At 38.1% G+C, this 27696-nt stretch overlaps 2 protein-coding genes across 3 annotated transcripts in view; one reads left to right on the top strand and one right to left on the bottom strand.

Moving 5' to 3' along the window:
* Positions 1-351, top strand: part of LOC124613765 (pyrimidine-specific ribonucleoside hydrolase RihA-like) — a 69968-nt gene extending 69617 nt beyond the window's left edge. The window contains exon 5 of the mRNA XM_047142482.1: positions 34-351. Within this exon, the coding sequence (XP_046998438.1) occupies positions 34-351 (318 nt within the window). The remainder of the gene's footprint in view (positions 1-33) is intronic.
* An 840-nt stretch (positions 352-1191) lies between these two features.
* Positions 1192-27696, bottom strand: part of LOC124612278 (tectonic-1) — a 97714-nt gene continuing 71209 nt past the window's right edge. The window contains exons 3-5 of one of the 2 annotated variants that reach the window (XM_047140383.1): positions 22351-22513; positions 22044-22246; positions 1192-2921 (exon numbers count right to left, since the gene is read on the bottom strand). In XM_047140383.1, the coding sequence (XP_046996339.1) occupies positions 1746-2921; positions 22044-22246; positions 22351-22513 (1542 nt within the window). In that variant the 3' untranslated portion in view covers positions 1192-1745. The remainder of the gene's footprint in view (positions 2922-22043; positions 22247-22350; positions 22514-27696) is intronic. The other variant, XM_047140384.1, reaches the window with a different exon arrangement.

The raw sequence follows: 27696 nt of genomic DNA, 5'->3' as shown, positions 1-27696 counted from the left end.
AATTTACACTGATTTTGAAACTTTGTTTTTCAGGACTGGCGAAAGAATGTACTGGGAGTGGCAAATAGTTTACAGATTTCTTTCCTTAATAAAATAGAACATTACCAACTGGAAGCTAATGAAACATATTGGATATGTGCTGATGCACTTTCTGCTGCAGTTCTTCTTAATCCAAACCTGATCACAAAAGCTAGCTCGTATGGTGTCTTTGTGGAAGTCCAGGGGAGATATGGAAGAGGTGCATTCTTTGTGGATTATGCTGAATCTGAAGAGCTCTCCAAGAACGCCTTAATTGTACAAGACATTAATGTTCAATCTTACAAGGAGTATCTTCTAACAACTCTAGCTTAAAATAGTCACTACAAATTAAATGAACACGGAGTCACTGTGATGAAATGTGTGAACAACTTATTTGTTATATTTTAAAATTATAGTGAAAGTAGCAACCCACCACATCTTCACAGACACAGCACTAAGTATCTAGAGCAATAAAGCTTGTGAACAATAATAGGCAAGTGAATATCATCACTTTTATGAAACTTAAACAATTTAAGGAGTGTACACTAGGAAAGTTCCTAGTAGGCACAAATGTTATCTGTTCTACTTTTAATAAGCATTTGGAGTGACATCTCACGGCAATGATGGGAGCTGCAAGCTACCGTACCCCCATCTGCCTGATTGCAGTATCAGTGTGGTGCAAGCTATGGCCATATGCCAGCCATCTGACTGCAGTGCTAGTACAGTACAATCTACCCACTCACAGAGAAGTTCTGTGTGTGTTATTGCAACTTGCCACCCAGCCACCTCCAGTGCCAGTCCAGAGTGAGCTTCATTCTCTGCACGATGATCTCCCATATATCCCTTCACACCTCTTGAACATCAACTCTATATCAAAAAACATGTTGTTATCTGATACATCCTTCACCACAAGTCATTTTGAAAGTCGATGGCAGCATATGCTGACCTGGTTCTACAGTCGGGTGGTTTTATACCTGGATCCCATGCCCACAAACCTTTCTCGTGAATCAGTCTAGTGTCTAGTGAAAACTGTATCAATATCCCCACAGACTTTCAATGATTAACTTGAACACACAGACAGAAACAACAAGATATTTTAATAATAATAATAATAATAATAATTAAATAAAATTCCTCTGCATTTGTCAAGAGAATTACAATACACAAATTACAGACAATAGAACACACATTTGAACAGCACACAGCACACCACATCCTCCACTTCTTTTCATTATGACATTTGTTCCAAATGGTTTTTGACATTATAATTATTTCTGCAATTATTCCTAACTGTAAATTGACAGTCTCAATTATGATATAAAACAATATGTAGTTCTAATGTATCCTGTAATAAAAAACCTAAACCAGTTTCATTGCAGTAACTGATACAATGCAACTGTCATCAAGTTCAATAACAAGAGATTAAGTAATTATACTATATATACTGTTCAATGTATTAGACACAATGCACATTACTCAGTGTTCTGAAGCAATCAGATTTTTCAATAGAGCATTGTCAAGAATGCTGTGCATAATAATTTATACCGGCAATAAAGTAAATCATTTTTATACAACACCCTTAGTTGGTACCAAATTGAAAATGACATTCTTACAAGATTTAACACAACATCTAATGAAATAAATCATTTTCTTTGACAACACATTTTTTGTCTGTTCAAAATGCTGATTTATGTGATTTATTTAAATGATGTAAAATTAAAAAAAAATTAATTCACTTCAAAAAGTATATTATATGCAAATGTATGTGTTGTAAGCAAAAAGAAGTAAATAGGTAGTATTTTTGTGTAGTTAACAACATTTGTTGATTGCGTGTTTGATAAAAAAGGATAAAAGAAATCAAATGGAAGTTTCACTTCATATACTGGGGGCTTTGAAAAATATAATTCTGGTTCAGAAGATACATCATAAAATGAAACAGAACTGACTATCTGAATTTGTTTGCTTGACAGTTGAATCTGTTCACAACCTGGGTGCAAGCATCTATAAATAAGATCATGTGGTGTGCCAAATCTGAAGGATGTGCCAACTATTTTTGCCTGAGGATTAAGAACAGATCCAGTATATGAATACAAAATAGAAGTATGAAATGTAGTGATAATATTTCTACATTTAAAAACATTACCATTTCTATCCAGAGAACTTTCAGACTGAGGAATATTTTCAAATAATACAGGCACCCAGTCACCTGTATCCTCCACACTGGAATCTCCAAATGTAGCCACATAAAGATTGAATAATTGAAGTTCAGTTATATTTTCAGCATTGTTGCCAAGCATTATATGAAATACCTTCCTCTGTATTGAGGTACACGATGTCATATTACTGAAGTCAGATAAATGGAGGTACATGACACATGAAGTTCTCTGATTTTCGCCAAATGTCACAATGCTTCTGCTAGCATATTCATGAACTAGTCCACAAGAACCATCAGACAGAGGTCTAGCAATAGTCAGCCACCCCAGTGGATCATCACTTAGCATTATTGCTTCTCGATCAGGTTCCTGCTCCTGTGCAGATGGCTGAAAAACTTTCTTTCCAGCCATAATGGGCTTACCAAAAATATAACCTGGCCTGCCACTGCGTTGGAATGGTTTCCTCTGTTTACCAAACCAGGTGAACAAAATTTCAAAGTCCTGGGTAAAAACTTGTTCTGTTAATGTGATGTTGATGAGCCAGAAAAAAGCTTCCATTTTTAAAACTCCTTCACTACCATTGTGATGTACCACATATTTCACAGTTTGAACCACATTTGTACATCTGATCATGTCATTGTCCAAAGATGGAGTTTCAATTCCATCCACTTCGACACATTCGTCCATGTCAGTGGAAGTACCATCACAAAAGAATGGTATTATTTGAAGGCAGGTATTATTAGGACATGACTGAAACAATAAAAAAGGCCAATGAATACACAATAAGTTTATAACATTAGCATATTTACAACAATCATGTGTCTACATGACTAACTCCCTGCTTCAAAACACTTAAAAGAAATCAATCAATTATTTACTGCTTCTGTTATATTACACTATTTTTACTGGCAGAAGGAAAATAAAATAACATTTAAATTTTAAAAAAAGTTATACAATTTTTTTTTCAGAAAACAATTGTCAGTTATTTAGTATGAACAATGCTTAGCAATTACTAAAAGTGTGAAGTGTAAGGAAAATACAGTTAAAAAGTTAATCCACTGTCTAAGGACTTACAAGAAGGGTTTAACTTTACAGTGATTATCTCATTAAAAATGGGTAAGAGATATTTACATACATGCTGCTTTTGCATTTGTATAATATAAAATTTATATTGATATCAACTGTAGAAACCCTATTGTAAAAGAAGGTGAACAAGTATGAAAATAAACCACAATGAAAAACATTAACTGCAAATCATGGAGAAATATTTTTCATGGTTTTATGTAGTTACTTGTGGCAAGATTCAGAAATAGCTGCAAGATTTCAAATGTAATGTTACAATACCAATTAACAGTAGATTGATTGACTGATTGATATGTTTATTCATCCATATAACAATAAATTGTATGGATGTCGTCAATTGTGTCTTATGAACTAAAACATACATAGATTCTTACAATATTTACAATTCTATTCTTATAATTTTTACAGGTCAATTCTTACAATATTTATAATTATGCCATATGCTGTCACTTTATATAGGCCTATGTGTTATTTGTGTCCACTAAATAGCTATCTACAATCATTCTAAATATTTATTTACCTTGTAACAACTTTTGCTTAATAAATATGTTTTTAGCTTTTGGCTAAAGATATGAAGTTCATTTAGACCTTTTATTTCCTGTGTCAATCTGTTGTTCAGTTTTAGGCCATTATATGGCATACTGTTCTGTGTTTTGGACTTTTTTTCCTGTTTTGGTATAAGTAGTGGCTGGACCTAGTTTCACAGCCATAAACTGAGCTGTTTGTAGCATACAGATGAACATTTTTCCTGACATACATTACAGTCTGGAGAATGTATTCACATGGGACAGTCAGAATTTCTAGTTTTTTTAAAATAAATCAGTACAATGGGCCCTATTGCTGCTATTTGTTATTATCCGTACAGATCTTTTCTGCACCTTGAAGACAGACTGAATATTCCTATCACTTGTTCCCCAAAACATGCTTCCATAACTAAGGACTGAGGGTATGTATCCAAAATATGTCATTTTGAGGCATGAAATATTGCACACTGGTGCAAGTATTCATAGAGCAAACATGCTGTGGATAGTCTCTTTGTTAAAGCTTTTACATGTTCTGTCCATTTTAACTGCCTGAAATAAATATCAGCTTTCTTTAGGCCTAAGAAGCTAGAAGTTAAAGATATGTATCTTATTTTCTGCAAACTTCCAGATTTATAACTATTATGAATATTTCAAAATCTTAAAACATGGCTGTGAGACAGTGACTGTGTAATTCACAACTGGTTGAAAAATCAGCCAACCAGTTGCAAATAAAGGTTTATTATCCCTTTATATAATAATCCTTTATTTGCAACAGTTTGGCTGATTTTCCGATCTATTATGAATATTAATTTTCCAGAAACTGATGATTTTCTATTAATACTTTGTGTCCACTTTGTGTGAACTCTTCTACTGCTGCATCACCAATGAACTGTTGTCCCCTCAGTTCATCTCCATGTAGTCAAACCAAGTGACAGCAAAAAAGTGATAAATTGTAACTGTAAGTATGGTATTTGAGGGTCTTATGATCAATACATTCTAGTTCATTACACAGCATTTTTAGCTGCTTAAGCACAAGATATGCTTTGTTGGTGCTCCAAAGTTTTCACAATTTTGACCATGATAAACTGACACAACAGTGTTCATCTTTGGTACGTCAGTGTTGAATGTGTCACAAATTCAGCTAAGTAAAAAATCTTTGCATTCACACACTAATTTACATATACAGGCTGACTTTTGGATTTCCCTTTGTGTGAGATCATGTATAACAGGTTCATAATTATAGGTTCTGATAATTTGTTGGTCATGTCATTCTCTCATAATCTTCAATTCACTGCATCAATACTGATGTATATCAGGATATACTATGTATTTTTTACATTTACAAGTGTCATGAAAAACATTTACTACATCATCAATTGTAAACTTAAATCATGCTTTTTGGCAATCTTTGTTCACAATCATCCACTAAATTCATTGCATAGTTATGTGAAAAACAGCTGCTTGCATATGCACATTTTTGAGAAGTTTTGTTGATTGTGCATTACTTATTTTGTAAAATATAGGCTTTTCTTCACTTAAAACTTCCGGGCTGATAGACCGTGGTCAATGTATAAAACTCTTTCCTGACCTTTCGTCTCCGACTGCAGGAGACATCCTCGGAGGTAAAGCGGCGAACTGCTCGCCTCCGAGGATGTCTCCCGCAGTCGGAGACGAAACGTCAGGAGAGAGTTTTATACTTCAACCACGGCCTGTCAGCGCAGAAGTTTTAAGTGAAGACAATACCAGCCGTGAAAGCTTACACAGTATGATCAATATAGGCTTTTGTAATTCACAGTTATTGTTCAAAGAGTTGTTCATCACAAATTTCAGTGTACATTAACGTAAATAAAGATGCATTTTTGAGAATTTTTTGAAGTTACAAGTGTATTGCATTTATTTTGTAGTAATTAGATGTTTTAGATTAAGTTACTGTAGCATGTTATAACTAATATATTTTCATATATTTAGTCTTAATTTTCAACAGCAGTGTATATATCTGCATTTAACACTGTTTGTAAGTTTGTTAGTGACAGCTCTCAGCTGATATACATCTACAGAGCAGCAAGTTAAGTGTTCATCTTTCTGTGTTTTCCTCATAGTGTGTTTATTAAATTTTATGCATGTTTTTCTCTTAAAGAGGTCTAATCTCACATTTTCATAAGTGTAAATTCATTCAGTCTGTCGTGCCACAGTTTCTCATGCAACAGCCAGCTACACAGCTCATTAATGTATCAGTCTCCATTGGTGAAATCTCAGGAGTGTAGCAAGTTGCATATCTAAGAACCTGTATGCTTTTATAGTTTACATCTACATCTACATCCATACTCTGCAAGCCACCTGATGGTGTGTGGCGGAGGGTACCTTGAGTACCTCTATCGGTTCTCCCTTCTATTCCAGTCTCGTATTGTTCGTGGAAAGAAGGATTGTCGGTATGCCTCTGTGTGGGCTCTAATCTCTCTGATTTTATCCTCATGGTCTCTTCGCGAGATATACGTAGGAGGGAGCAATATACTGCTTGACTCTTCGGTGAAGGTATGTTCTCGAAACTTTAACAAAAGCCCTTACCGAGCTACTGAGTGTCTCTCCTGCAGAGTCTTCCACTGGAGTTTATCTATCATCTCCGTAACGCTTTTGCGATTACTAAATGATCCTGTAATGAAGCTCGCTGCTCTCCGTTGGATCTTCTCTATCTCTTCTGCCAACCCTATTTGGTACGGATTCCACACTGCTGAGCAGTATTCAAGCAGTGGGCGAACAAGCGTACTGTAACCTACTTCCTTTGTTTTTGGATTGCATTTCCTTAGGATTCTTCCAATGAATCTCAGTCTGTCATCTGCTTTACCGACGATCAACTTTATATGATCATTCCATTTTAAATCACTCCTAATGCGTACTCCCAGATAATTTATGGAATTAACTGCTTCCAGTAGCTGACCTGCTATTTTGTAGCTAAATGATAAGGGATCTATCTTTCTATGTATTCGCAGCACATTACACTTGTCTACATTGAGATTCAATTGCCATTCCCTGCACCATGCGTCAATTCACTGCAGATCGTCCTGCATTTCAGTACAATTTTCCATTGTTACAACCTCTCGATACACCACAGCATCATCTGCAAAAAGCCTCAGTGAACTTCCGATGTCATCCACCAGGTCATTTATGTATATTGTGAATAGCAATGGTCCTATGACACTCCCCTGCGGCACACCTGAAATCACTCTTACTTCAGAAGACTTCTCTCCATTGAGAATGACATGCTGCATTCTGTTATCTAGGAACTCCTCAATCCAATCACACAATTGGTCTGATAGTCCATATGCTCTTACTTTGTTCATTAAACGACTGTGAGGAACTGTATCGAACGCCTTGCGGAAGTCAAGAAACGCGGCATCTACCTATGAACCCGTGTCTATGGCCCTCTGAGTCTCGTGGACGAATAGCGTGAGCTGGGTTTCACATGACCGTCTTTTTCGAAACCCATGATGATTCCTACAGAGTAGATTTCTAGTCTCCAGAAAAGTCATTATACTCGAACATAATGCTTCTGTGCATGCTGTGTGTGGATGCAGGAGGAACTGGCAATAGTTCTTGAACAGCTAAGTGCACTTTTGGCTACGATTAGTCACCTTCAGGCTCTGCCTCAGGGTATAGCGATGGCAGAGAATCTGGCACACTGCATGGGACACCTTAGGTGTCGCTTGTTTTGCCCACAGGCTCTGCTTCCAAAGCACCTCCTAGTGCACCCGATGCAGTGGACCTGCCCTCACTGGTGCATGAGTGGCGGGTGGTAATGTGTTTGCGTCGCTCAAGCTGGAGGACCAACGTGGAGACGGGCCACCTCCATTCACCCAGTCACTCTGTGAGTGGACAGGTGACCACTCTTTCAGCAGGGGCTGAGCAGACACGTGGCAGTTATAGGGAGCTGCAATGTTAAGCACGTTATGGAGCCCATTAGGCAGATAGCATTCAGGACTGGAAAGAAAGCCAATGTGCACTTGGTACATCTGCTGGTGGGCCTCACCCGATTCACGGAGGTGGCTTTGCCTGTGGCTGTGCAGGGCGTATTCATCTGCAAATTGTGGCTCAAACTGGCACCAACGACACCTGTCATACGGGTTCTGAGGCCATCTTCAGTTCATACAGGCAGCTGGCAGAGGTGGTGAAGACTGCCGGCCTCATGCATGGGATGCAAACACAGCTCACAATTTGTGACATTGTTCCCAGACTTGATTAGGGTGCTTTAGTTTAGAGCTGAGTGAAGGGTGTCAGCCAAAGGCTCTGTCAACTCTGTGAAAGTCATGGCTGCAGCTTTCTAGACCTGTGTTATCCTGTGGGGATTTGTAGGATTGTCCTTGACAGGTTGCACTACACAAAGGAAGCAGCTACTCAGGTATCACAGTACTTGTGAGTGCACATGAGAGTTTTTTTAGGCTAGACAGTAGTTTGAGGTGCTCTGATGAACACTCACCAGTCAATACGCAGCAAGGGAAGTCAAAAGGCGTTCAGAATACACACACTTTGACTGCCAAAATTTTATCAGTAAGCCGTCAAAGTATTCATAATGAAGTTCCTGAATTTACTGCGCTCCAGGAAAGTTCTTGCACTCAGATTATTATTGGGACTGAGAGCTGGCTGAAACCCAAACTGGAAAGTTCTGAGATATTTGGCAAGTTGTTGTTGTTGTTGTTGTTGTGGTCTTCAGTCCTGAGACTGGTTTGATGCAGCTCTCCATGCTACTCTATCCTGTGCAAGCTTCTTCATCTCCCAGTACCTACTGCAACCTACATCCTTCTGAATCTGCTTAGTGTATTCATCTCTTGGTCTCCCTCTATGATTTTTACCCTCCGCGCTGCCCTCCAATACTAAATTGGTGATCCCTTGATGCCTCAGAACATGTCCTACCAACCAATCCCTTCTTCTGGTCAAGTTGTGCCACAAACTTCTCTTCTCCCCAATCCTATTCAATACCTCCTCATTAGTTACGTGATCTAGCCACCTTATCTTCAGCATTCTTCTGTAGCACCATATTTCGAAAGCTTCTATTCTCTTCTTGTCCAAACTAGTTATCGTCCATGTTTCACTTCCATACATGGCTACACTCCATACAAATACTTTCAGAAATGACTTCCTGACACTTAAATCTATACTCTATGTTAACAAATTTCTCTTCTTCAGAAACGCTTTCCTTGTCATTGCCAGTCTACATTTCATATCCTCTCTACTTTGACCATCATCAGTTATTTTGCTCCCCAAATAGCAAAACTCCTTTACTACTTTAAGTGTCTCATTTCCTAATCTAATACCCTCAGCATCACCCGACTTAATTTGACTACATTCCATTATCCTCGTTTTGCTTTTGTTGATGTTCATCTTATACACTCCTTTCAAGTCACTGTCCATTCCGTTCAACTGCTCTTCCAAGTCCCTTGCTGCCTCTGACAGAATTACAATGTCATTGGCGAACCTCATAGTTTTTATTTCTTCTCCATGGATTTTAATACCTACTTCGAATTTTTCTTTTGTTTCCTTCACTGCTTGCTCAATATACAGATTGAACAACATCGGGGAGAGGCTACAACCCTGTCTCACTCCCTTCCCAACCACTGCTTCCCTTTCATGCCCCTCAACTCTTATAACTGCCATCTGGTTTCTATACAAATTGTAAATAGCCTTTCGCTCCCTGTATTTTACCCCTGCCACCTTCAGAATTTGAAAGAGAGTATTCCAGTCAACATTGTCAAAAGCTTTCTCTAAGTCTACAAATGCTAGAAACGTAGGTTTGCCTTTCCTTAATCTAGCTTCTAAGATAAGTTATAGGGTCAGTATTGCCTCACATGTTCCCATATTTCTACAGAATCCAAACTCATCTTCCCCAAGGTCGGTTTCTACCAGTTTTTCCATTCGTCTGTAAAGAATTCACGTTAGTATTTTGCAGCTGTGACTTATTAAGCTGATAGTTCGGTAATTTTCACATCTGTCAACACCTGCTTTCTTTGGGATTGTCATTATTATATTCTTCTTGAAGTCTGAGGGAATTTCGCCTGTCTCATACATCTTGCTCACCAGATGGTAGAGTTTTGTCAGGACTGGCTCTCCCAAGACTGTCAGTAGTTCTAATGGGATGTTCTCTACTCCCGGGGCCTTGTTTCGACTCAGGTCTTTCAGTGCTCTGTCAAACTCTTCACGCAGTATCATATCTCCCATTTCATCTTCATCTACATCCTCTTCCATTTCCATAATATTGTACTCAAGTGCATCACCCTTGTATAGACCCTCTATATACTCCTTCCACCTTTCTGTTTTCCCTTCTTTGCTTAGAACTGGGTTTCCATCTGAGCTCTTGATATTCATACAAGTGGTTCTCTTTTCTCCAAGGGTCTCTGTAATTTTCCTGTAGGCAGTATCTATCATTGGCAAATTATGGAATGTATATCAGAAAGACATATTACAGGCCATCGGAGGGGGAGTGTTCATTGCAGTTGATAAAAATATTGTCTCTATTGAGGTCAAAGTAGAGCGTGACAGTGAAGTTATCTGGTCACATGCAACAGGTGTAAGTGAAACCAACTTAATGGTTGGATGTTTTTACCGGACACTCGATTCCATTGTGACAGTTCTAGAGTCATTCAAGAAAGTCTACGGTCACTGCATAAATACCTAGATCATGTAAAATTAGTTGGAGGTGACTTTAACCTAACAAGTATAGACTGGGATGTCCACAGATTCATTGCGGAGGGTACAACCAAAGAGTCACACGAAATACTTTTGAATGCGTTTTCTGTAAAGTGTCTTGAGCAGCCAGTTTGGCAGCCCACACACAATGAAAATATCTTAGACCCTGTAGCTACAAAAAGGCTGGCCCTTATTGACAATGTCAGATATAAATGGGGATTAGCGATCATGATATCATTACAGCAACTGTGATCACGAAAGTTAGCAAATCACTCAAGGAGGCTAGGAGAGTGTTTCTGCTAGACAGAGCAGATAACCAGTTGTCAGCATCTCACTTAGACAGTGAACTGACATCACTTAGTTCCAGTAAGGTGGATGTAGAGGAATTATGGGCAAAGTTTAAGCAGATTGTAAATCGTGGTCTAGAGAGTTATGTAGCTAGTAACTGGATACGGATGGAAAAGACCCATCATGGTTTAGCAACAAAATTTAGATGCTGAGGAAGCAGAGGCTGTTGCATTCTCAGTTCAAAAGGGAATGCAAAAATCACTACAAGCAAAGGTTAGTAGAGATTCGTGCATCTGTGAAAAGATCTCTCTGCGAAGCATACAACTACCACTGTCACACCTTAGCAAAAGATCTGGCAGAGAACCCGAGAAAATTCTGGTCCTACATAAAATCGTTAAGTAGGACTAAGGCTTCTATTCTGTTCCTTGTTGGCCAGTCTGGAGAGGCAGTTGAAGATAGCAAAACAAAAGCCAAAGTTTCAAATTTCACGTTCAAGAAATCATTTGCACAGGAGAGTCATACAGACATACTGTCATTTGACCAGAAGACCACTTCCCATATGGACAACATAGTAATAAACACCCCTGGCATAGAGAAACAACTGAAAGATTTGAAAGCAAATAATCACCAGGTCCAGATGGAAGCTGAATTCAGTTTTACAAAGAGTATTCTGTGGCATTTATCCTTTACCTAGCCTGCTTTTATCATGAATCTGTTGCCCAGCGCAGAGTCTCAAGGGACTGGAAAAAAACCACATGTGACTCCAGTATATAAGAATGGTAAAAGAACAGATCTACCTTTGGTTTGCTGCAGAATCCTTGAACATATTCTTGGCTCAAATGTAATAAACTTTTTTGAGGCTGAGAAGCTTAGTTCCACAAATCAGGATGGTTTTCGAAAACATTGTTCTTGTGAAACTCAGCTTGCCCTTTTCTCACATGATACACTGCAAACAATGGATGAAGGGCAACAGGCAGATTCCATGTATCTGGCTTTCCAGAAAGCATTTGACATGCTGCCCCATTGCAGGTTGTTAATGAAAGCATGAGTATATGGAATAAATTGACAGATATGTGACTAGCTTGAAGACCCCTTAAGTAATGTGTCCCATATGTTGTTCTCAACAGTGAGTGTTCATCAGAGACAAGGGTATTATCAGAATGCCCCAGGTAAGTGTGATAAGACCACCGTTTTTCTCTGTATACATAAATGATTTGGCAGATAGGGTGTGCAGCAATGTGTGGTTGATTGCTGATGGTGCTGTGGTGTATGGTAAGGTGCCAAAGCTGAGTGACTGTAGGAAGACACAAGATGACTTAGACAAAATTTCAAGCTAGCTCCAAATGTGGAAAAATATAAATTAATGTGGATAAATAGAAGAACAAACATGTAATGTTCAGATACAGTATCACTAGTGTCATACTTAACAGAGTCAAATCATTTATATATCTGGGCATTACTCTGCAAAGCAATATGAAATAGAATGATCATGTGAGAATTGTGGTTGGAAAGGTGAATGGTTGACTACTGAGAAAATTTAGAGGAACTGGGAGAATTTTAGGAAACAGTGGTTCACCTATACTGGAGACCGCATATAGGATGCTGGTGCGAGTTATTCTTGAGTTACCACTAAAGTGTTTGTGATCAATACCACAGTGGATTGAAGGAAGACATCAAAGCAATTCAGAGGCGGGCTGCTAGATCTGTGTCTAGTAGGTCTGAGCAACATGTAACTGTTACAGAGATACTTTTGGAACTCAAATAGGGATCCGTGAAGGGAAGACAAGAAACACTATTGAGCAAATTTAGAGAACCGGCATTTGAAGTTGACTGCCAAATGACTTGACTGTCACCAACATACATTGCATGTAAGGACCACAAAGATAAGATATGAGAAATTAGGGCTCATATGGAGGCATATAGGCAGTCATTTATCCCTTGCTCTATTTGCGAGTGCAACAGGAAAGGAAATGACTACTAGTGGTACAGGCACCATACAGTGGATTGCGGAGTATCTATGTAGATGTAGATGAATAGCCTCAAAAAAAAGTTTCAGAACATTAGTAACTTTTATACCAAGGTTATCTGTAACTAATTGCTTCAGCTCTTGAAGGGAATTAGTAATAATTCTAGCTTAACAAATCCAGAAATTAACAGACAATCAGCAAGCTTATTTTAAATATAGTTTAATGTTTATTGTTCTGTAAAACATTGCACCGTCCACAATGCAGCCCCATTGTGAATGCTATTCTTGAACACAGGATGGGTTAGTTGATGTTCATAAGCAGCTAGAAATCCTCTGGCTACTGTCAAATCATAATAAGCTGATGTGAATGGGTGTTGAGTATCAAAAATACCAAAGGCACCTCGAGTACTATCCTCTCCTGTGAATCCTCTCTCATTTACAGGAAGTAAGAGATCTACCACTACTTGTTCACTTTACAGAAAGGCATGTCAGAGATAGGAATAAGCACCTTACATAGAGAATTTCAGGGAGAACTGTGTGATATGCATGCCCCTAACCAACAAGTTTGATGTGCTGCTTTTCACTGAGACCAAAACTAAGCCATTGAATATCATCAGCAGTTCAAAAGTATGGCTAATAACAGCACTCCTTAGGGAAATGGCAGCAAGGAATGAGAAGGAACTCTAGATGCAGTCAGTATATATGCCTGAGGGTGTCATTCAATATGTTGAAAAGTGAAAAGGCAAGTCCAGCAAACACTGAGACAACAGGGTGAATCAGTTGCACATTGAGGCATACATTGTCACAAATGATGCTCATCATCTGGGCTCTGAAGTCACACTTGCGTCATTCCAGTGGCTAACAGAGAAGGTTGAAAAGACCAGGAGTTTCAACAAAGCTAAAATTTGCAACACTGTCTCCAGAAATGATTGTGGCCCCATGGTTCTGAGTCCAGTGGAAGAACTCAACCACAGACTTTGAAGGTTCTGTAACAAGTTACACTGTTAGTTGCTGGACTTCTGCCATAGTAGAGGGTATTAAAATTCTAGTAATTAACTGCCAAATCCTTTGAAACAAAGTGCCGTAGTTTGAAGTGCTCCTAAAAATCTGTGGAGGTCACATTATACTAGGCACAGAGAGCTGCTTATGACCCAATATTGACAGCATTTAGATATTTAATGAAAATTTAAGTGTACATTGAAAGGGTATGCCAATGGTAAATGGAGGCACTAGATTTGTCACAGGAGACAAGAAACTAAAACCAACAAGAATGAGATTGAAACTGCGAGCAAGATTAACTGGACGAGATTTCAATATCAAGGGTGTGCATAAACTTATAATCAGATCCTTCTGTCATCCATAAGACTCACCTTCTGAAAAATTTTAGAGAAAACTTAAGTTCCCTAATATGTAAGTTCCCTTATCATATTTTGGAGGAGACTTTAATCATCCAACAATCAACTAGGAAAAATTTTAGAGAAAACTTACATTCACTAACATGCAAGTTCCGTAATCATATTATCATTGGAGGAGACTTTAACCATCCAACACTCAACTGGCAAAATTACAGTTCTGTGAGTGGTGTGTGTGACAAGACATCTTGGGAAACATTATTAAATGCATTATCTGAGAACTACCTGGAAAAGATTGTTCACAAGCTCACCTATCATAAAAATATATGAGATTGTATAGCAACAAAGAATGCCCACATAGAAATTGGTATCAGTGACAAAGAGGCTGTTGAAGCAACAATGATTAGCAAATACAGTGGGCAACTAAAACAAATAGATGGATTTATATTCTCAGCAAACTATATAAAGAGGCAGTAGTGTCTTATCTCAATAAGAAATGCAGAACATTTAGTTCTGAAGAGAATCATGTAAAAGAACGTTACCTCAAGATTAGAAGAATAGTTGACCTGATAGACACATACATAGTGGAAAATTTCATGAGGCGAGGGCCATCCATGGTATATCATCAGTGTATGAACAAATCCTTCAGTGACTACCACAGCAGAATATTACTGAAGGATCTCTCACAAAACTCAAAAAAATTCTTGTCTTGTGTAAAGGCTGTACAGACATTCATGGACGAGACAAGGACTCAAATTAAGGGTAGCACAGCAAAAGTAGAAATACTGAACCTGGTTTTCAAATGTTTCTTTATGAACGAAAATGCGGGGATATTGCCACCAATTTATTTCTTGCAGCACTGCAAAGATGAGAGATATAGATGTTAAGTGTCAGTGGAGCTGAGAAATAGCTGAAATCACTAAAACTGAACAAGATGAAAGCCCCAGGACCCAATGGAATCCCCATCAGATTCTATAGCAAGTGTGTGGCCTCTTCTAACTATAATTTACCATAGATCCCCCAAACAAGAATCATGCCCAGCAGTTGAAAGAAAGTTTTGTGGCGGTGTTCGTAGCGACAAACACTTGGCTGTAGAAATGGCTTACGAAGTCACCGCCACACTTTTAATAGCGGGCCGACCGGTCCGCTGGAACAGTAAACAGAAAGATGAAACCCCAAACACTCGGATTAAATAAGTCGGTACTTATCTTTATTCATGAAGATACAGAAACACAGTAGTGAACTCGGTGTCTACAAAAATCTGTCTAGTTCGAGTCGGAGCGGCTAGGTCAGCGTCGGCTGACGACAAACAACAACTCTGCTGCGATGAACACACAACTGACTAGCAAGTACACAAATCGGTGGCGAGTATACAACTGAGCGGCAAATACAGAACTGTCCTAGCGCTCGCGACTCCAGCGCTTAAGAAGCCAGAAGCCAGCGGTGGCGTGCGCAGACTTGCGGCGATTTCCTGTATCGCTGGCGCTGCTTATGCGGACGGCGTCCGTACTTTGATGCTGCCAACCTTTTGGCAGCGGGCTCGGTTGGCATTACTGGCTAGGATACAACAGAAAGCACAAGACACACCTGTCTACAAGAAGGTACCAGATGTGACCCATGAAACTGTCCATTATCCATGAAATCCATCCAAGCTTAGAATATATTATGAGCTCAAATGTAATGAGGTATCTCAAACAGAATGAGCACCTCCCATGCCAAACAGCATGGATTCTTCAAACACTGATGATGTGAAATCCAACTCACACTATTCTCATATGAAGCAAAATAAATATAAAACTAACCTTGAAATGTCCTGAGAGCTAGGGATCAAAGCAGTCGGATAGATGGAGTATTTCTGTTTCTAAAAAGCATTTGACTCAGTACCACATCTATGCTTGCTATCAAAAAGGTGACAGTATGAAGTACCAAGCAAGATTTGTGACTGGATTGAGGATTTTTTAGTAGAGAGAAAGCAGCATGGTATCTCAAATGGAGAGTCATTGACTTATGTGAAAGTAATTTTGAGTGTGACTCAGATAAGTGTGTAGTGACCTTGCTGTTCATGTTGTAAATTAATGATCTTGCAGGCAAAATTAATAGTAACCTCAGAATTTTTGCTGACGATGCATTCATCTACAATGAAGTACTGTCTGAAAATAATCTGCACAAATATTCAGTTAGATCTTGATAAGATTTCAAAGTGATGCAAAGATTGGCAACTTGTTTTAAATGTTCAGAAATATTGAATTGTGCGCTTCACAAAATGAAAAGATGACGTATCCTATGAATATAGTATCAGCAAGACACAGCTGGAATCAGTAAACTCCCACAATACCTAAGGGTAATGATCACATATGCTAGGTTGTGGGTAAAGCAGATAGCAGACTTTGGTCTGTTAGTACAATATTAGATAAATGTAACCAGTCTACAGGGGGGATTGCTTACAAACTACTCAAGTGACCCATCCTAGAATATTGTTAAAGTGTGTGGGACCCATACCAAATAGGCCTGAATGGGGTTACTGAATGTATACAGAGAAGGGCAGCACAAACAGTCACATGCTTGTTTGACCAGTGGGATGGTACTGCAGAGATGTTGAAGAAACTGTACTGGCAGACATGTGAAGATAGATGGAAACTATTCTGAGAAAGTTTACTAAGAAATTTTTTTAAAAAATGGCTTTAAACAATGGTCCTAGGAATATACTATGACCCTCCACCCCTTCACAGTAGTTTAATTACAGCATTCACAGAGCCATTTAAACAGTCTTTCTGCACTCCATATGTGAATGGAATGGGAAGAAGCTCTAATAACTGGTACAATGGGAAGTACTCTGCCATGCTCTACACAGTGGTTAATTGAGTATGGATGTAGATTAATGGTAGTATGGGATCTTGTACTGAAATGTGAAGGAGTAAAGTTTTAGATTGGAAACTGACCAATAGCGGCTGCTGTGTAAGAGCACAAGAGCAAGTGAACACCCCAACTTTTGCCACCTTGTGGATTTATTGTTTACTTTTCGTTGAATGGTGTTAAACATAACATAGATACAATAGTCTGAAATACACGGCACTGAATCTACCATGCTATGCAACATTGGTACTCTTCTTGACTCTGTGAAACTTGGCATCAGTGTCATGAGCACACCTGCAGCTGTGCACATTTTAAGATGCTTTTGCACATTTGCCTTACAGGCCAAATACATACAGATTCAATAATCAATGTACTCAGTTCACAGCATGCACAGCTAGCCCTTCCACTCAACTACAAGTTTACGTCAATGCAACCAGGTGGTAGCACACTGCAGCAGACTTACCCATGTTCACATGGAATAAATCATGCTGGACATTGGCACACTCCTCATATATGCCAGTTCATTCGCTATGTACTATAATTAGATTGTACTTTAGTATATGTTACAGTTGTACTGACAGAAAAACCTATTTTGTAGGTTTCTGGATGAGTTACAGTATATCAAATTTTGGATTTTATCATACTGTGATCCATTTGAGGCACTTAGAACCATAAGGGCCTAAAGCACATCATTGTCAATTCTGAGATTAGCATTTATTCATGCTTTTGACATCAGTTGATCTTATGGTGAGTCAGGTTTATCTGTGCTGTAGGCCCACAGTGTATATACGAGTATTGGCATTCACAAAAAGCTGTTTTGTTTCTCTAATATTCACTTAAATGTGGGATCGATGACGGTGTGCTTTTGGCCCTTGCAGTTCTCAGCAACTCATTTGCACTCTAGTCAATTGACTACGTTGGTAGACATTACTACTTGAACTTAATTATTTCCAAAAACAGTAGTTTGTGTTTGGAACCGGTTGGTTACTGTGGAGGAATGTGCAGTGTCAACATGAACTATGTTGAATCTGTTTTGAGTGCTAACAGAAAAGTAAATTACCAGGAAAAATTAGCCACAAAAGAATTAACTGCAGCGTCCCAGAACAGATCCATTGATCAAAAGTGATGAAATCAAATAAGTGAGACTACAAGAAAACATTTAACAAAGAACTATACGATAAGCATAAGCTGTTATGTGGGTACAATGTAAGAATGTTTGATTTTTCAGCCCTACTGTTAATTTGGGAACTAATACAGGTGTTGGGGACATGGTACATTTACCCAAAAAATTAAAAAGCTTAGAAACACCCACTTACACAAAAATGTGAAATGGAGAGTAGCGAAAGCTTACACATTTTGTTCTTGCTCTAAACTGCACTTGTGCACAAAACAATTCCTTCTTTTGTCAGACAAGTAATGCATATTATTATTATTATTACTATTATTATTACTGACAGTGGCAGTAGTTGTATAAATTTGTTCATACGCATAACTATTATACAGCAGAAATTGCCTGATTCAAAAAATTTGGGAACATCCAGAATGTATATTCATGAGCCGCCACTGTCACTGACATTGATACATGCAACAAACTAAGGCAAGGCTGTCTTGGAGGTGAGGAGATGTGGGTAAATGGAGGTTAAACAGTACATAGTGCATGCCAACCCTGTACTTCTGCAAACATTCAGCATTTTAAGTGGGTCCTTCTCAGTGTAAGGTCTGAGTACCTGCCCCTCTATCCTAACCTTCCCAAAACTATCCCTTTTTTCTCCTTGATGAAGAAGGTAGTTATTTTTTTCTTTTTGTCTGTCTATCAAAAGTACCACTCCAGATAAGCATTGGTCAGTCATTCTGTATCCTTTTAATTCTGTAGTTTTCTCAAGTGAATATTGCTTTTGATACAACTGCATACTTTCACCACCACAATGTGATCTGCTACAGGAGTAGAATGACACTGTTACTTTATGTACAGTTTTATCCTCTTAATGTTTCTTTGTGGGAACTATAGGTAGAAATACTGATATTTTTCTTCTTCTTCGTGTGGCATTATGAGTCTGTGCATATTAGTCACTTCAACAAATTTCTTCAAATCTGCCCTCTCCAGTGTGGTTCTCTGCCATAGACTACATCTAATAGTTTTTATAACCTCTTCCACAGCACTTTGTGGTCATCCTTTGTCTTCTTCCACTAAATCATGAATCATAAAAGCATTTGCTCTATATATCCACCATTATTATCTTGAACTGCTCCATGCATTAAAATGCATCTCATCAGTAGTCTATAATGTCCATGTTTCACTTCCATGTTATGACTAGTCTGATCATAACTTTGCATAATTGCAGTTTAGTCTGACTATTTAATACCCTGAAGGCCAGTAACTTCTTGGACAAGTGGAAGCATCTGCCAGCATTTAAGACATTTGATTTCATTTCGGTCGACACAGAATTTGTCTTATTAATATCAGATCCCAGATATTCAAAGTTTTACACAAGTGCAGAATTAAAGGTTGATGTTAATAATGTACTAGTATTGAGGTTGTTATTATCCTTCTTGCTGAGCTTGGTCTTAATTTCACTGATAGCAAATATTGAATGTTAATTAGGTTTACCTGTATAGCTGCACTCTTACATAATTAAACCAGTCACGTTGTGTATGACTTGTGCGACTATGACTTAAAATGGATCATATTACTTTTTTTCTTTATTCGTTCTTTTTCTTTTATACACGTGATATATATAGACACACACACACACACACACACACACACACACACACACACAAAGTCAAAGGTATTGATTCTATAAGTGGTAGCAGGCAGACGTATTACAAGATCTGTCATACCAGTATTGTTTAAAAATCTGTATTTCAAGCATACATTACAAGTGTTAGAAAAAGTTATTAGGAAAGTAAAGTTTTATTCATATATTCACATCGACCACACCTGTCTGTCCATCTTTTCGCCCTTGCTGAGAATCCTGCATCCAGAGGTTCAGAGCAGACAAGAGGAATTAGCACAAGCAGTGGAGGAGCAATCCTGCATCAGCATTGTCATAATCAGGACTACACACAATGGAATTAATGTGAAGAAGTACATAACTTAAATGATGAATATTGATCTTAAATGTATTGACATTGGAGGTCTGTTGATATTAGCACCAATTAAAGTTCACCCAAAAGTGTACTTCCTAATTTCTTTCATTTATTCTTTCCAATTAACTTTTTTTAAATTATTCAAGCAGCAATTATTAATCAGTTTCCATTATTTATCCATTCACATATTCTGCCACTATTCAGACTGCAAATAAATTGTGAGTAACACACCAATGTTCAGCAATTGTTTGCAAAATGATGTCAACTTGAGTTAACACATTTCACTGATTCTGACGGGTGCCTTCAAACAATCTAACTTCTCCCCCACGAATGAGTGTTTTCAACAGTCATCTGACAAATATCAGACAGAAAAATTTAGACTTGTATTTTACTTTAGATTTGTACTTTGCAAAACTTATTGGCATCCAAATCCACCTGCCACTTTGCACACACTCTCATATAGAGGACATAAAAATAGGCACCTCTGGTATAGACAGACAACTGAAACAGCTGTTAACAAATAAGTCACTATGTCTAGATGACACTTCAATTCAATTTTCTTCGGCACTGGCTGCTTGCTTAGCTTGCATTTATTGTGATATCTTGTTCAGTACAAAGTTGCAAGAGACTGGTAAAAAGTGTATGTTACTCCCATATATAAGAAGGGTAAAAGAATGGACCCACAAAATAACAGACCAATATTCTTAATATTTAATTGCTGCAGAATTCTTGAGCTTATTATAAGTTCAAATATAATAAATTTCCTTGATACAGAAAAGTACCTGTCCACAAACGAGCACAGATTTATAAATCATCACTTGTGTAAAACTCAGCTTGCCCTTTTCTCGCACGATATCCTATATGGAAAACATTTTGCATAGTGCCCCATTGCACCCTGTTAATGAAGGTCTGAGCATACAGATTAGTTCCTCGGGTATGTGAGTGATGCAAAGACTTTTTAAGTAATGGAACTCACACACTGTCCTGAATGGTGAGTGTTCATCAGAGACAAGGATATCATCATGGGTGCCCCAAGGAAATTTGATAGGACTGCTCTTATTCTATACATACATAAAAGATCTAACAGATAGTGTGAGTTATAATTTGTGACTGTTTGCTAATTACACTGTAATATATGGTAAACTGTTGTTGTCGAGTGAGTGACTGTTGGAGGATACAAGATGACTTAGAATTTCTACATGAATGGCATCTTGCTCCAAATGTAGAAAAGTGAAAGTTAATGAAGGTGAGCAATAAAAACAGTCCTGTAATGTTTGAATATTGTGTTAGTGATGTGCTGCTGAAAACTGTCATGTTGATGGAATGTCTAGGTGTAACACTGCAAAGCAATACGAAATGGAATGATCACATAAGGTCAATAGTAGTAAAGATGAAGTATTGACTTTGATTTATTGGGAGAATTCCAAAGAAGTGCAGGTCATCTATAAAGAAGCCACAGTGTGCAACGCATTCTTGAGTACTGCTTGAATGTTTCGGATCCCCATGAGGTTGTGTTACAGAAAGACATTGAAGCAATTCAGAGGAATGCTGTTAGATTTGTTAATGGTATATTCATCAGACGTATTACAGAAATGTTACATGAACTCAAATGGCCACTCCCAGAGGGAAAACGATGTTCTTTTCATGAAACACTATTGAGAACATTTAGAGAACAGACATTTGTGACAGACTGCAGAAAAAATGATTCTATTGCCTAATTCTAACCTCACACTAGGACTGCAGAGTGAAGATAGGAAAATTAGGGCTTGTACGGAGGCACACAGAAAGTGACTTTTCACTGATTCCATTTGCAATTGGAACATAAAAGGGAATGACAAGCAATGACACAAATTTCCCTCCTCCAACATGCACCATAAAGTGTCTTCTGCAGTATATTACATAGATGTAGATGTCTTATATGTTGCTTGTATTTATATGCCTGCAGACATTTTACTACATTTGATGATGCTATTTTTTGTTTTATTAATTAATAAAACAAACACAAGAAATAATGGTCAATAAATAATATATATAACTGTACCTCAAGAAATGTGTCAAGATGACTCTGGTTGACAGAAAGAGGATCAGCAAGAATGGTGAAATGTTTATAATACCAGGCTGCACTCAGGCCATCATCAGCATCGCAGGAGCTTACAATGCGAGTGCAATGGCCTGACCATTCCCTCAAATACTGAAGTGTATGTGTCACTTGGCAGTATTCATTTGTTAACTTTGTTGGTAAACCTGATGAGAATTGGAAATTACACTCATGAGTGAGGTAAGTAATTTATTTTAAGTTAATAAAATAATTTAATAAATATGATTTTTATAGTAATCAATTAACATACTTAATGGATGCATTGTAGAATTGTGAAAGGTCCAAATTATATCAGCTGCCTTGTAATTTCCACTGAAATTGAAGACACTGTGATTTGCAAAATTTTCTGACCAAGGGTATGTGTTTTTTATAGGCAGAGCATTTTTAAAATCTTCTATGTTTGTGACAACCTGCTTTGAGAAAGAAATGGCTTATTATAATATTATAAAATTATACACAAAAGACAGGCATTACATGCAGGCTAAATAAACATATTATAGTTGAAAAACTTCTGGTCTACAAAAATATTTATTATAGTTAAACACAACATAAAAAATGTGGATTGCCAGGAACCTATTTAATTTTTATCTGTTTTTATACTGACTTGTGATATAACAAACTGTAACTGTAATCTACATGAATCAAGATCCACTGATTTTGTATGGTTACATAAAATTTAATGAACCCTATAGTTGTGTATCTCATTTATAATATGAGGTTTGGAACTTAAATAGTGACAATTATTTATTCACAATCAATACAAAAGAGTTACATGTCTGCACCTGTTACTGTCCTTCAGAGTAGTCACCAGCATTGTGTAAAACCCGTTGCCAGCAATGTGGAAGGTGTAGTATATGTTAGCAGAGCCTGTTCTGTTGATGGTGCAAATGGAGCGGCCTAAATTATGGTGATTCTCGTGTATGACTGTGATAGTGTTATCCTAACGAATTATGTTCCTCCACAGCAGACTGTCAATGTACAGTATTACTGTTCATTTTTGGAGCATCACCTGCGATCAGCTTTGTGAAAGAAGTGGCAACACTTTCTGCACAATCCGCCCATCATTTTGAACGACAATGTATGAGCGCATACAGCGCAAGCTGTGGCTACTCTGTTCGGTCAATGGGACTGGGAATACTGTACCATCCACCATATTCCCCGGACTTAAGTCCTTGTGACTTTGATTTGATTCCAAAGATGAAGGAACCACTTTGTGGCATTCATTTCAGAACTGTTCCAGAAATTCAACAGGCAGTAGACCGCTCCATTCGCACCATCAACAGAACAGGCTCTGCTAACGGTATACTACGCCTTCCACATCACTAGCAACGGGTTCTATACAGTGCTGGTGACTACTTTGAAGGTCAGTAACAGGTGCAAACATGTAACTCTTTTGTATCAGATGTGAATAAATAGTTGCCACTATTTAAGTTCCAACCCTCGTATTAGGGAAAAGGGTAATAAAGAACAGCAATAAGATACCAGAGCATATCATAAACCATTAAGAACTCTTGATTGATAGAGGTACAGCTGTTATTAGAAGATGCCACATGGATTTTCATTTTTAGAGCTACATCAAGACACAAATCTCACTAGCAAACAACAGTAATCATTCTTTCCATTTTCAAAAATTCAGTTCTTCAGTTAAAGGTAAAGAGTAACTGCTTGTGTTTTGACAACAGGCCCTTACAGTAAACCATCAGCAGCTCTGCAACTGCCTCTGCAGGTAGCAGTTGTTACCTGATTCACAGTGTGCTTTCATAATCAATAACACAGAGAAAATATGACAGATCATGTTACTTTATTTTTCAGTAAATATGCCTTATACTTTGATAAAACTTAACTAATCTTAAAAATTTGAGATCTGACATTTTAAGAATGAAAATTTTACTTTTTGTACAGTCAATAACTATAGGAGAATTGAGCTTCTACTTCTACAGCTACATTTATGCCTCAGATACCACTTTACGAGATAGAACACCTATTATTAGTGTGTCTGACAGCCTCGCCATTCCATTCATAGATAGCAGTAATGAAGATTCTCATACCACAGGTGTTGTGCAGCACATACACAGAGGACAGAAAGATAAGAAATTCAAAGAATATATAGCTCATACAGAGGCCTACTGACAGTTGTTCTTCCCATGAACCACACATGAATGGCATAGAAAAGAGGGGAAATGAAGGTCTTACCACAAATACCTCCCATCAGACACTTTAATGTGGTGTACAGAATATAGATGCAGATATAAAAAGAAGGCTTTTCATTATGTATCCATTATATTTTATGAAACATATCCACAGATAACAAATCTGTTGTTATGCAAGAACACATTCTTTGCATGTTGAAAACGAAACTACAGATAATGGACTAAGAAGATAACAACCCCTCATCATGTGAAGAAGAGTCGAACAAAGAACGTACACATAAATAAGATACAGAACACTGTAACTCAGCTGTTGAACTGGTTCTCTCCACCAGACAGTCAGGACATAACAGGACATAACGTAGTAAGAATGGCTATTTATGTGTTATACAGGGTATGCAAACTTTTAGGGTCAAAATTGTATGGATGGTACAGGATCCTAAACTGAGGTTTGGGACATCAGGTTTGTGCATAGTTTGTTGAAGAATAAAAGTTCAAAAGCTTAATACTTAATGCTTCGCTTACGTGCATATTTGTGGTTCAATGCATCTTCTATTCGACCATGGTCTTCTTCCCTAACAGCAGTGTTTGCACTCACCGTTATTGTATAATAAAAATAAAAAATAAAAAGCTTTGAGAATTCTTGATATGTCCATAAATACTCAACTTCTTAATTACAACACCTTTTCTAAGGGTCTGAAGATGATGATTATGAAACTCACTGAAATGTTGTGAGATGATGACACCACCACTTGGCTGATAAACTAATGAGATTTTATCCACATGGATTCTGCAAGCAATGGCTGTGTAAAAATCAGCATGCTCTATTCATCTAGGAGAGCCAGAAGTCAGTAGTGGATGAATCATTCTGTGGTATATTAACATGCAGCTTGGAAAAATCACTCAAGGGAGAGGAATGTTTACAAAGGCCATAGCATTTGTAACAAAGTTCCTGAATTTACTGCCCCTTCACTCAAATTACTTCAGATCTGAGAGCCAGATGAAACCTGAAATAGAAAACTCCAAAACATTTAAGGAGGCATGCAGTGTATATCAGAATGACATGTTACACACCATAGCAGGAGGAGCGTTCACTACAGTCAGTACAAATATTGTCTCTACTGAGGTTGAAACTCAGTCTAACTCTAACTGTGAAGCTATCTGGACACAAGCAACTCGCTAAGTAACCTCAAGTTAATCATTGGATGTTTTTACCACACATCCAATTCTACCCTAACAGTGGCTGAATCAGTCAAAGAAAGTCTACACTCAGGAGCACAGAAATACACAGGTCACTAAATATTAGTTTGAGTTGACTTTATCCTAACAAGTATACACCGGGACACCAAATGATTCACTATAGTGGCACACAAGGGTCGTCTTGCGAAGTAGTTTTGAACATGTTTTCTAAAAACTTTCTTGAGTAGCTAGTTCAACAACCCACACAAAATGGAAATATTTTATACATAGCAACTACAAACAGATGGGGCCTATTGACAGTGCCAGTACGAAGACAGGATTTAATGGTTACTGTGTAGTCAAAGTGACAATGATTATGAAAGTTCGTAAATCTACCAGGACTAGGAGAATATTTATGCTGGAAAGAGCAGATCAGCAGTTGCTAGCATCCAATTTAGACATAGAGGAATTACTGCAAAGTTTGAACTGATAGTGAATCTTGCTTTGGAGAACTTTCACAAGTAAGTAGATTAACAATGGAAAAGACACACTGTGGTTTAATAACAAAATTCAAAAAATGCTGAGAAAGCCAAGATTGTTGTTCTCTTGGGTCAGAATATACATAAATGACTTAGTTGACAACATCGGTAGCTCCGTGAGGCTATTTGCAGATGACACGGTTGTCTACAAGAAAGTAGCAACATCAGAAGACTCGTACGTACTCCAGGAAGACCTGCAGAGGATTAATGCATGGTGCGACAGCTGGCAGCTTTCCCTAAACGTAGATAAATGTAATATAATGCGCATACATAGGGGCAGAAATCCATTCCAGTACGATTATGCCATAGGTGGTAAATCATTGGAAGCGGTAACGACCGTAAAATACTTAGGAGTTACTATCCGGAGCGATCTGAAGTGGAATGATCACATAAAACAAATAGTGGGAAAAGCAGGTGCCAGGTTGAGATTCATAGGAAGAATTCTAAGAAAATGTGACTCATCGACAAAAGAAGTAGCTTACAAAACGCTTGTTCGTCCGATTCTTGAGTATTGCTCATCAGTATGGGACCCTTACCAGGTTGGATTAATAGAAGAGATAGACATGATCCAGCGAAAAGCAGCGCGATTTGTCATGGGGACATTTAGTCAGCGCGAGAGCGTTATGGAGATGCTGAACAAGCTCCAGTGGCGGACACTTCAAGAAAGGCGTTACGCAATACGGAGAGGTTTATTATCGAAATTACGAGAGAGCACATTCCGGGAAGAGATGGGCAACATATTACTACCGCCCACATATATCTCGCGTAATGATCACAACGAAAAGATCCGAGAAATTAGAGCAAATACGGAGACTTACAAGCAGTCGTTCTTCCCACGCACAATTCGTGAATGGAACAGGGAAGGGGGGATCAGATAGTGGTACAATAAGTACCCTCCGCCACACACCGTAAGGTGGCTCGCGGAGTATAGATGTAGATGTAGAAGAGAATGTGAAAATGCTTACAGACAAAAGTTAGCAGAAATCTGTGTGTTTATAAAACGATCAATGTGTGAAGCATGCAACACCATCCACCATAGTGAAGTATCTTGGTGAGAACTATAGCAAATACAGGTCCTATGTAAAATCACTATGTGGATTCTGTCCAATCATTGGTTGACCAGTCTGGTGTGGCAATAGAAAGACAGTAAAATGAAAGCTGAAGTTTTAAATTCTTCATTTACAAAATCTTTCAATCAGTAGGATCATAGAAACATAGCACCATTTGACCATTGCACAGATTTCTGGATGCAGGACATGGAAATTGGCATCCCTGGAATAGAGAAGCAACTGAAAGAGTTGAAAACAAAAAAGTTTCAAGGTCCATATGAAATCCCAATTCGTTTTCACATAGAGTTCTCTGCAGCACTGGCCCCTTAATTAGGTTGTATTTATCACCAGTCTCTCATCCCGCATACAGTCAAATCACCGGAAAGAAGCACAGGTGACTTCTGCATATGAGAAGGGTAAAAAAATGGACTCACACAATTACAGAACCATTTACTTAACATCAGTTTGTGGCAGAGCCCCTCAACATGTAATGAATTTCTTTCATTGAGATAGAAATGATACTGTCCACAAACCAGGATAAATTTAGAAAGCACAACTCATGCAAAACTCAGCTCTCCCTTTTCTTGTCTGGTATCCTGTTAACCATGGATGAAAGGAAACAAGCAGCTCCTTATTCCTAGATTTCCAGTAAGCATTTGACATGGTGCCCCACTGCAGGCTG

Source organism: Schistocerca americana, chromosome 4 (assembly GCF_021461395.2).
Source record: "Schistocerca americana isolate TAMUIC-IGC-003095 chromosome 4, iqSchAmer2.1, whole genome shotgun sequence".
Classification (NCBI taxonomy): domain Eukaryota; kingdom Metazoa; phylum Arthropoda; class Insecta; order Orthoptera; family Acrididae; genus Schistocerca; species Schistocerca americana.
Note: the sequence above shows the minus strand (reverse complement) of the source record. Positions and strands in the feature narration are given on the sequence as shown.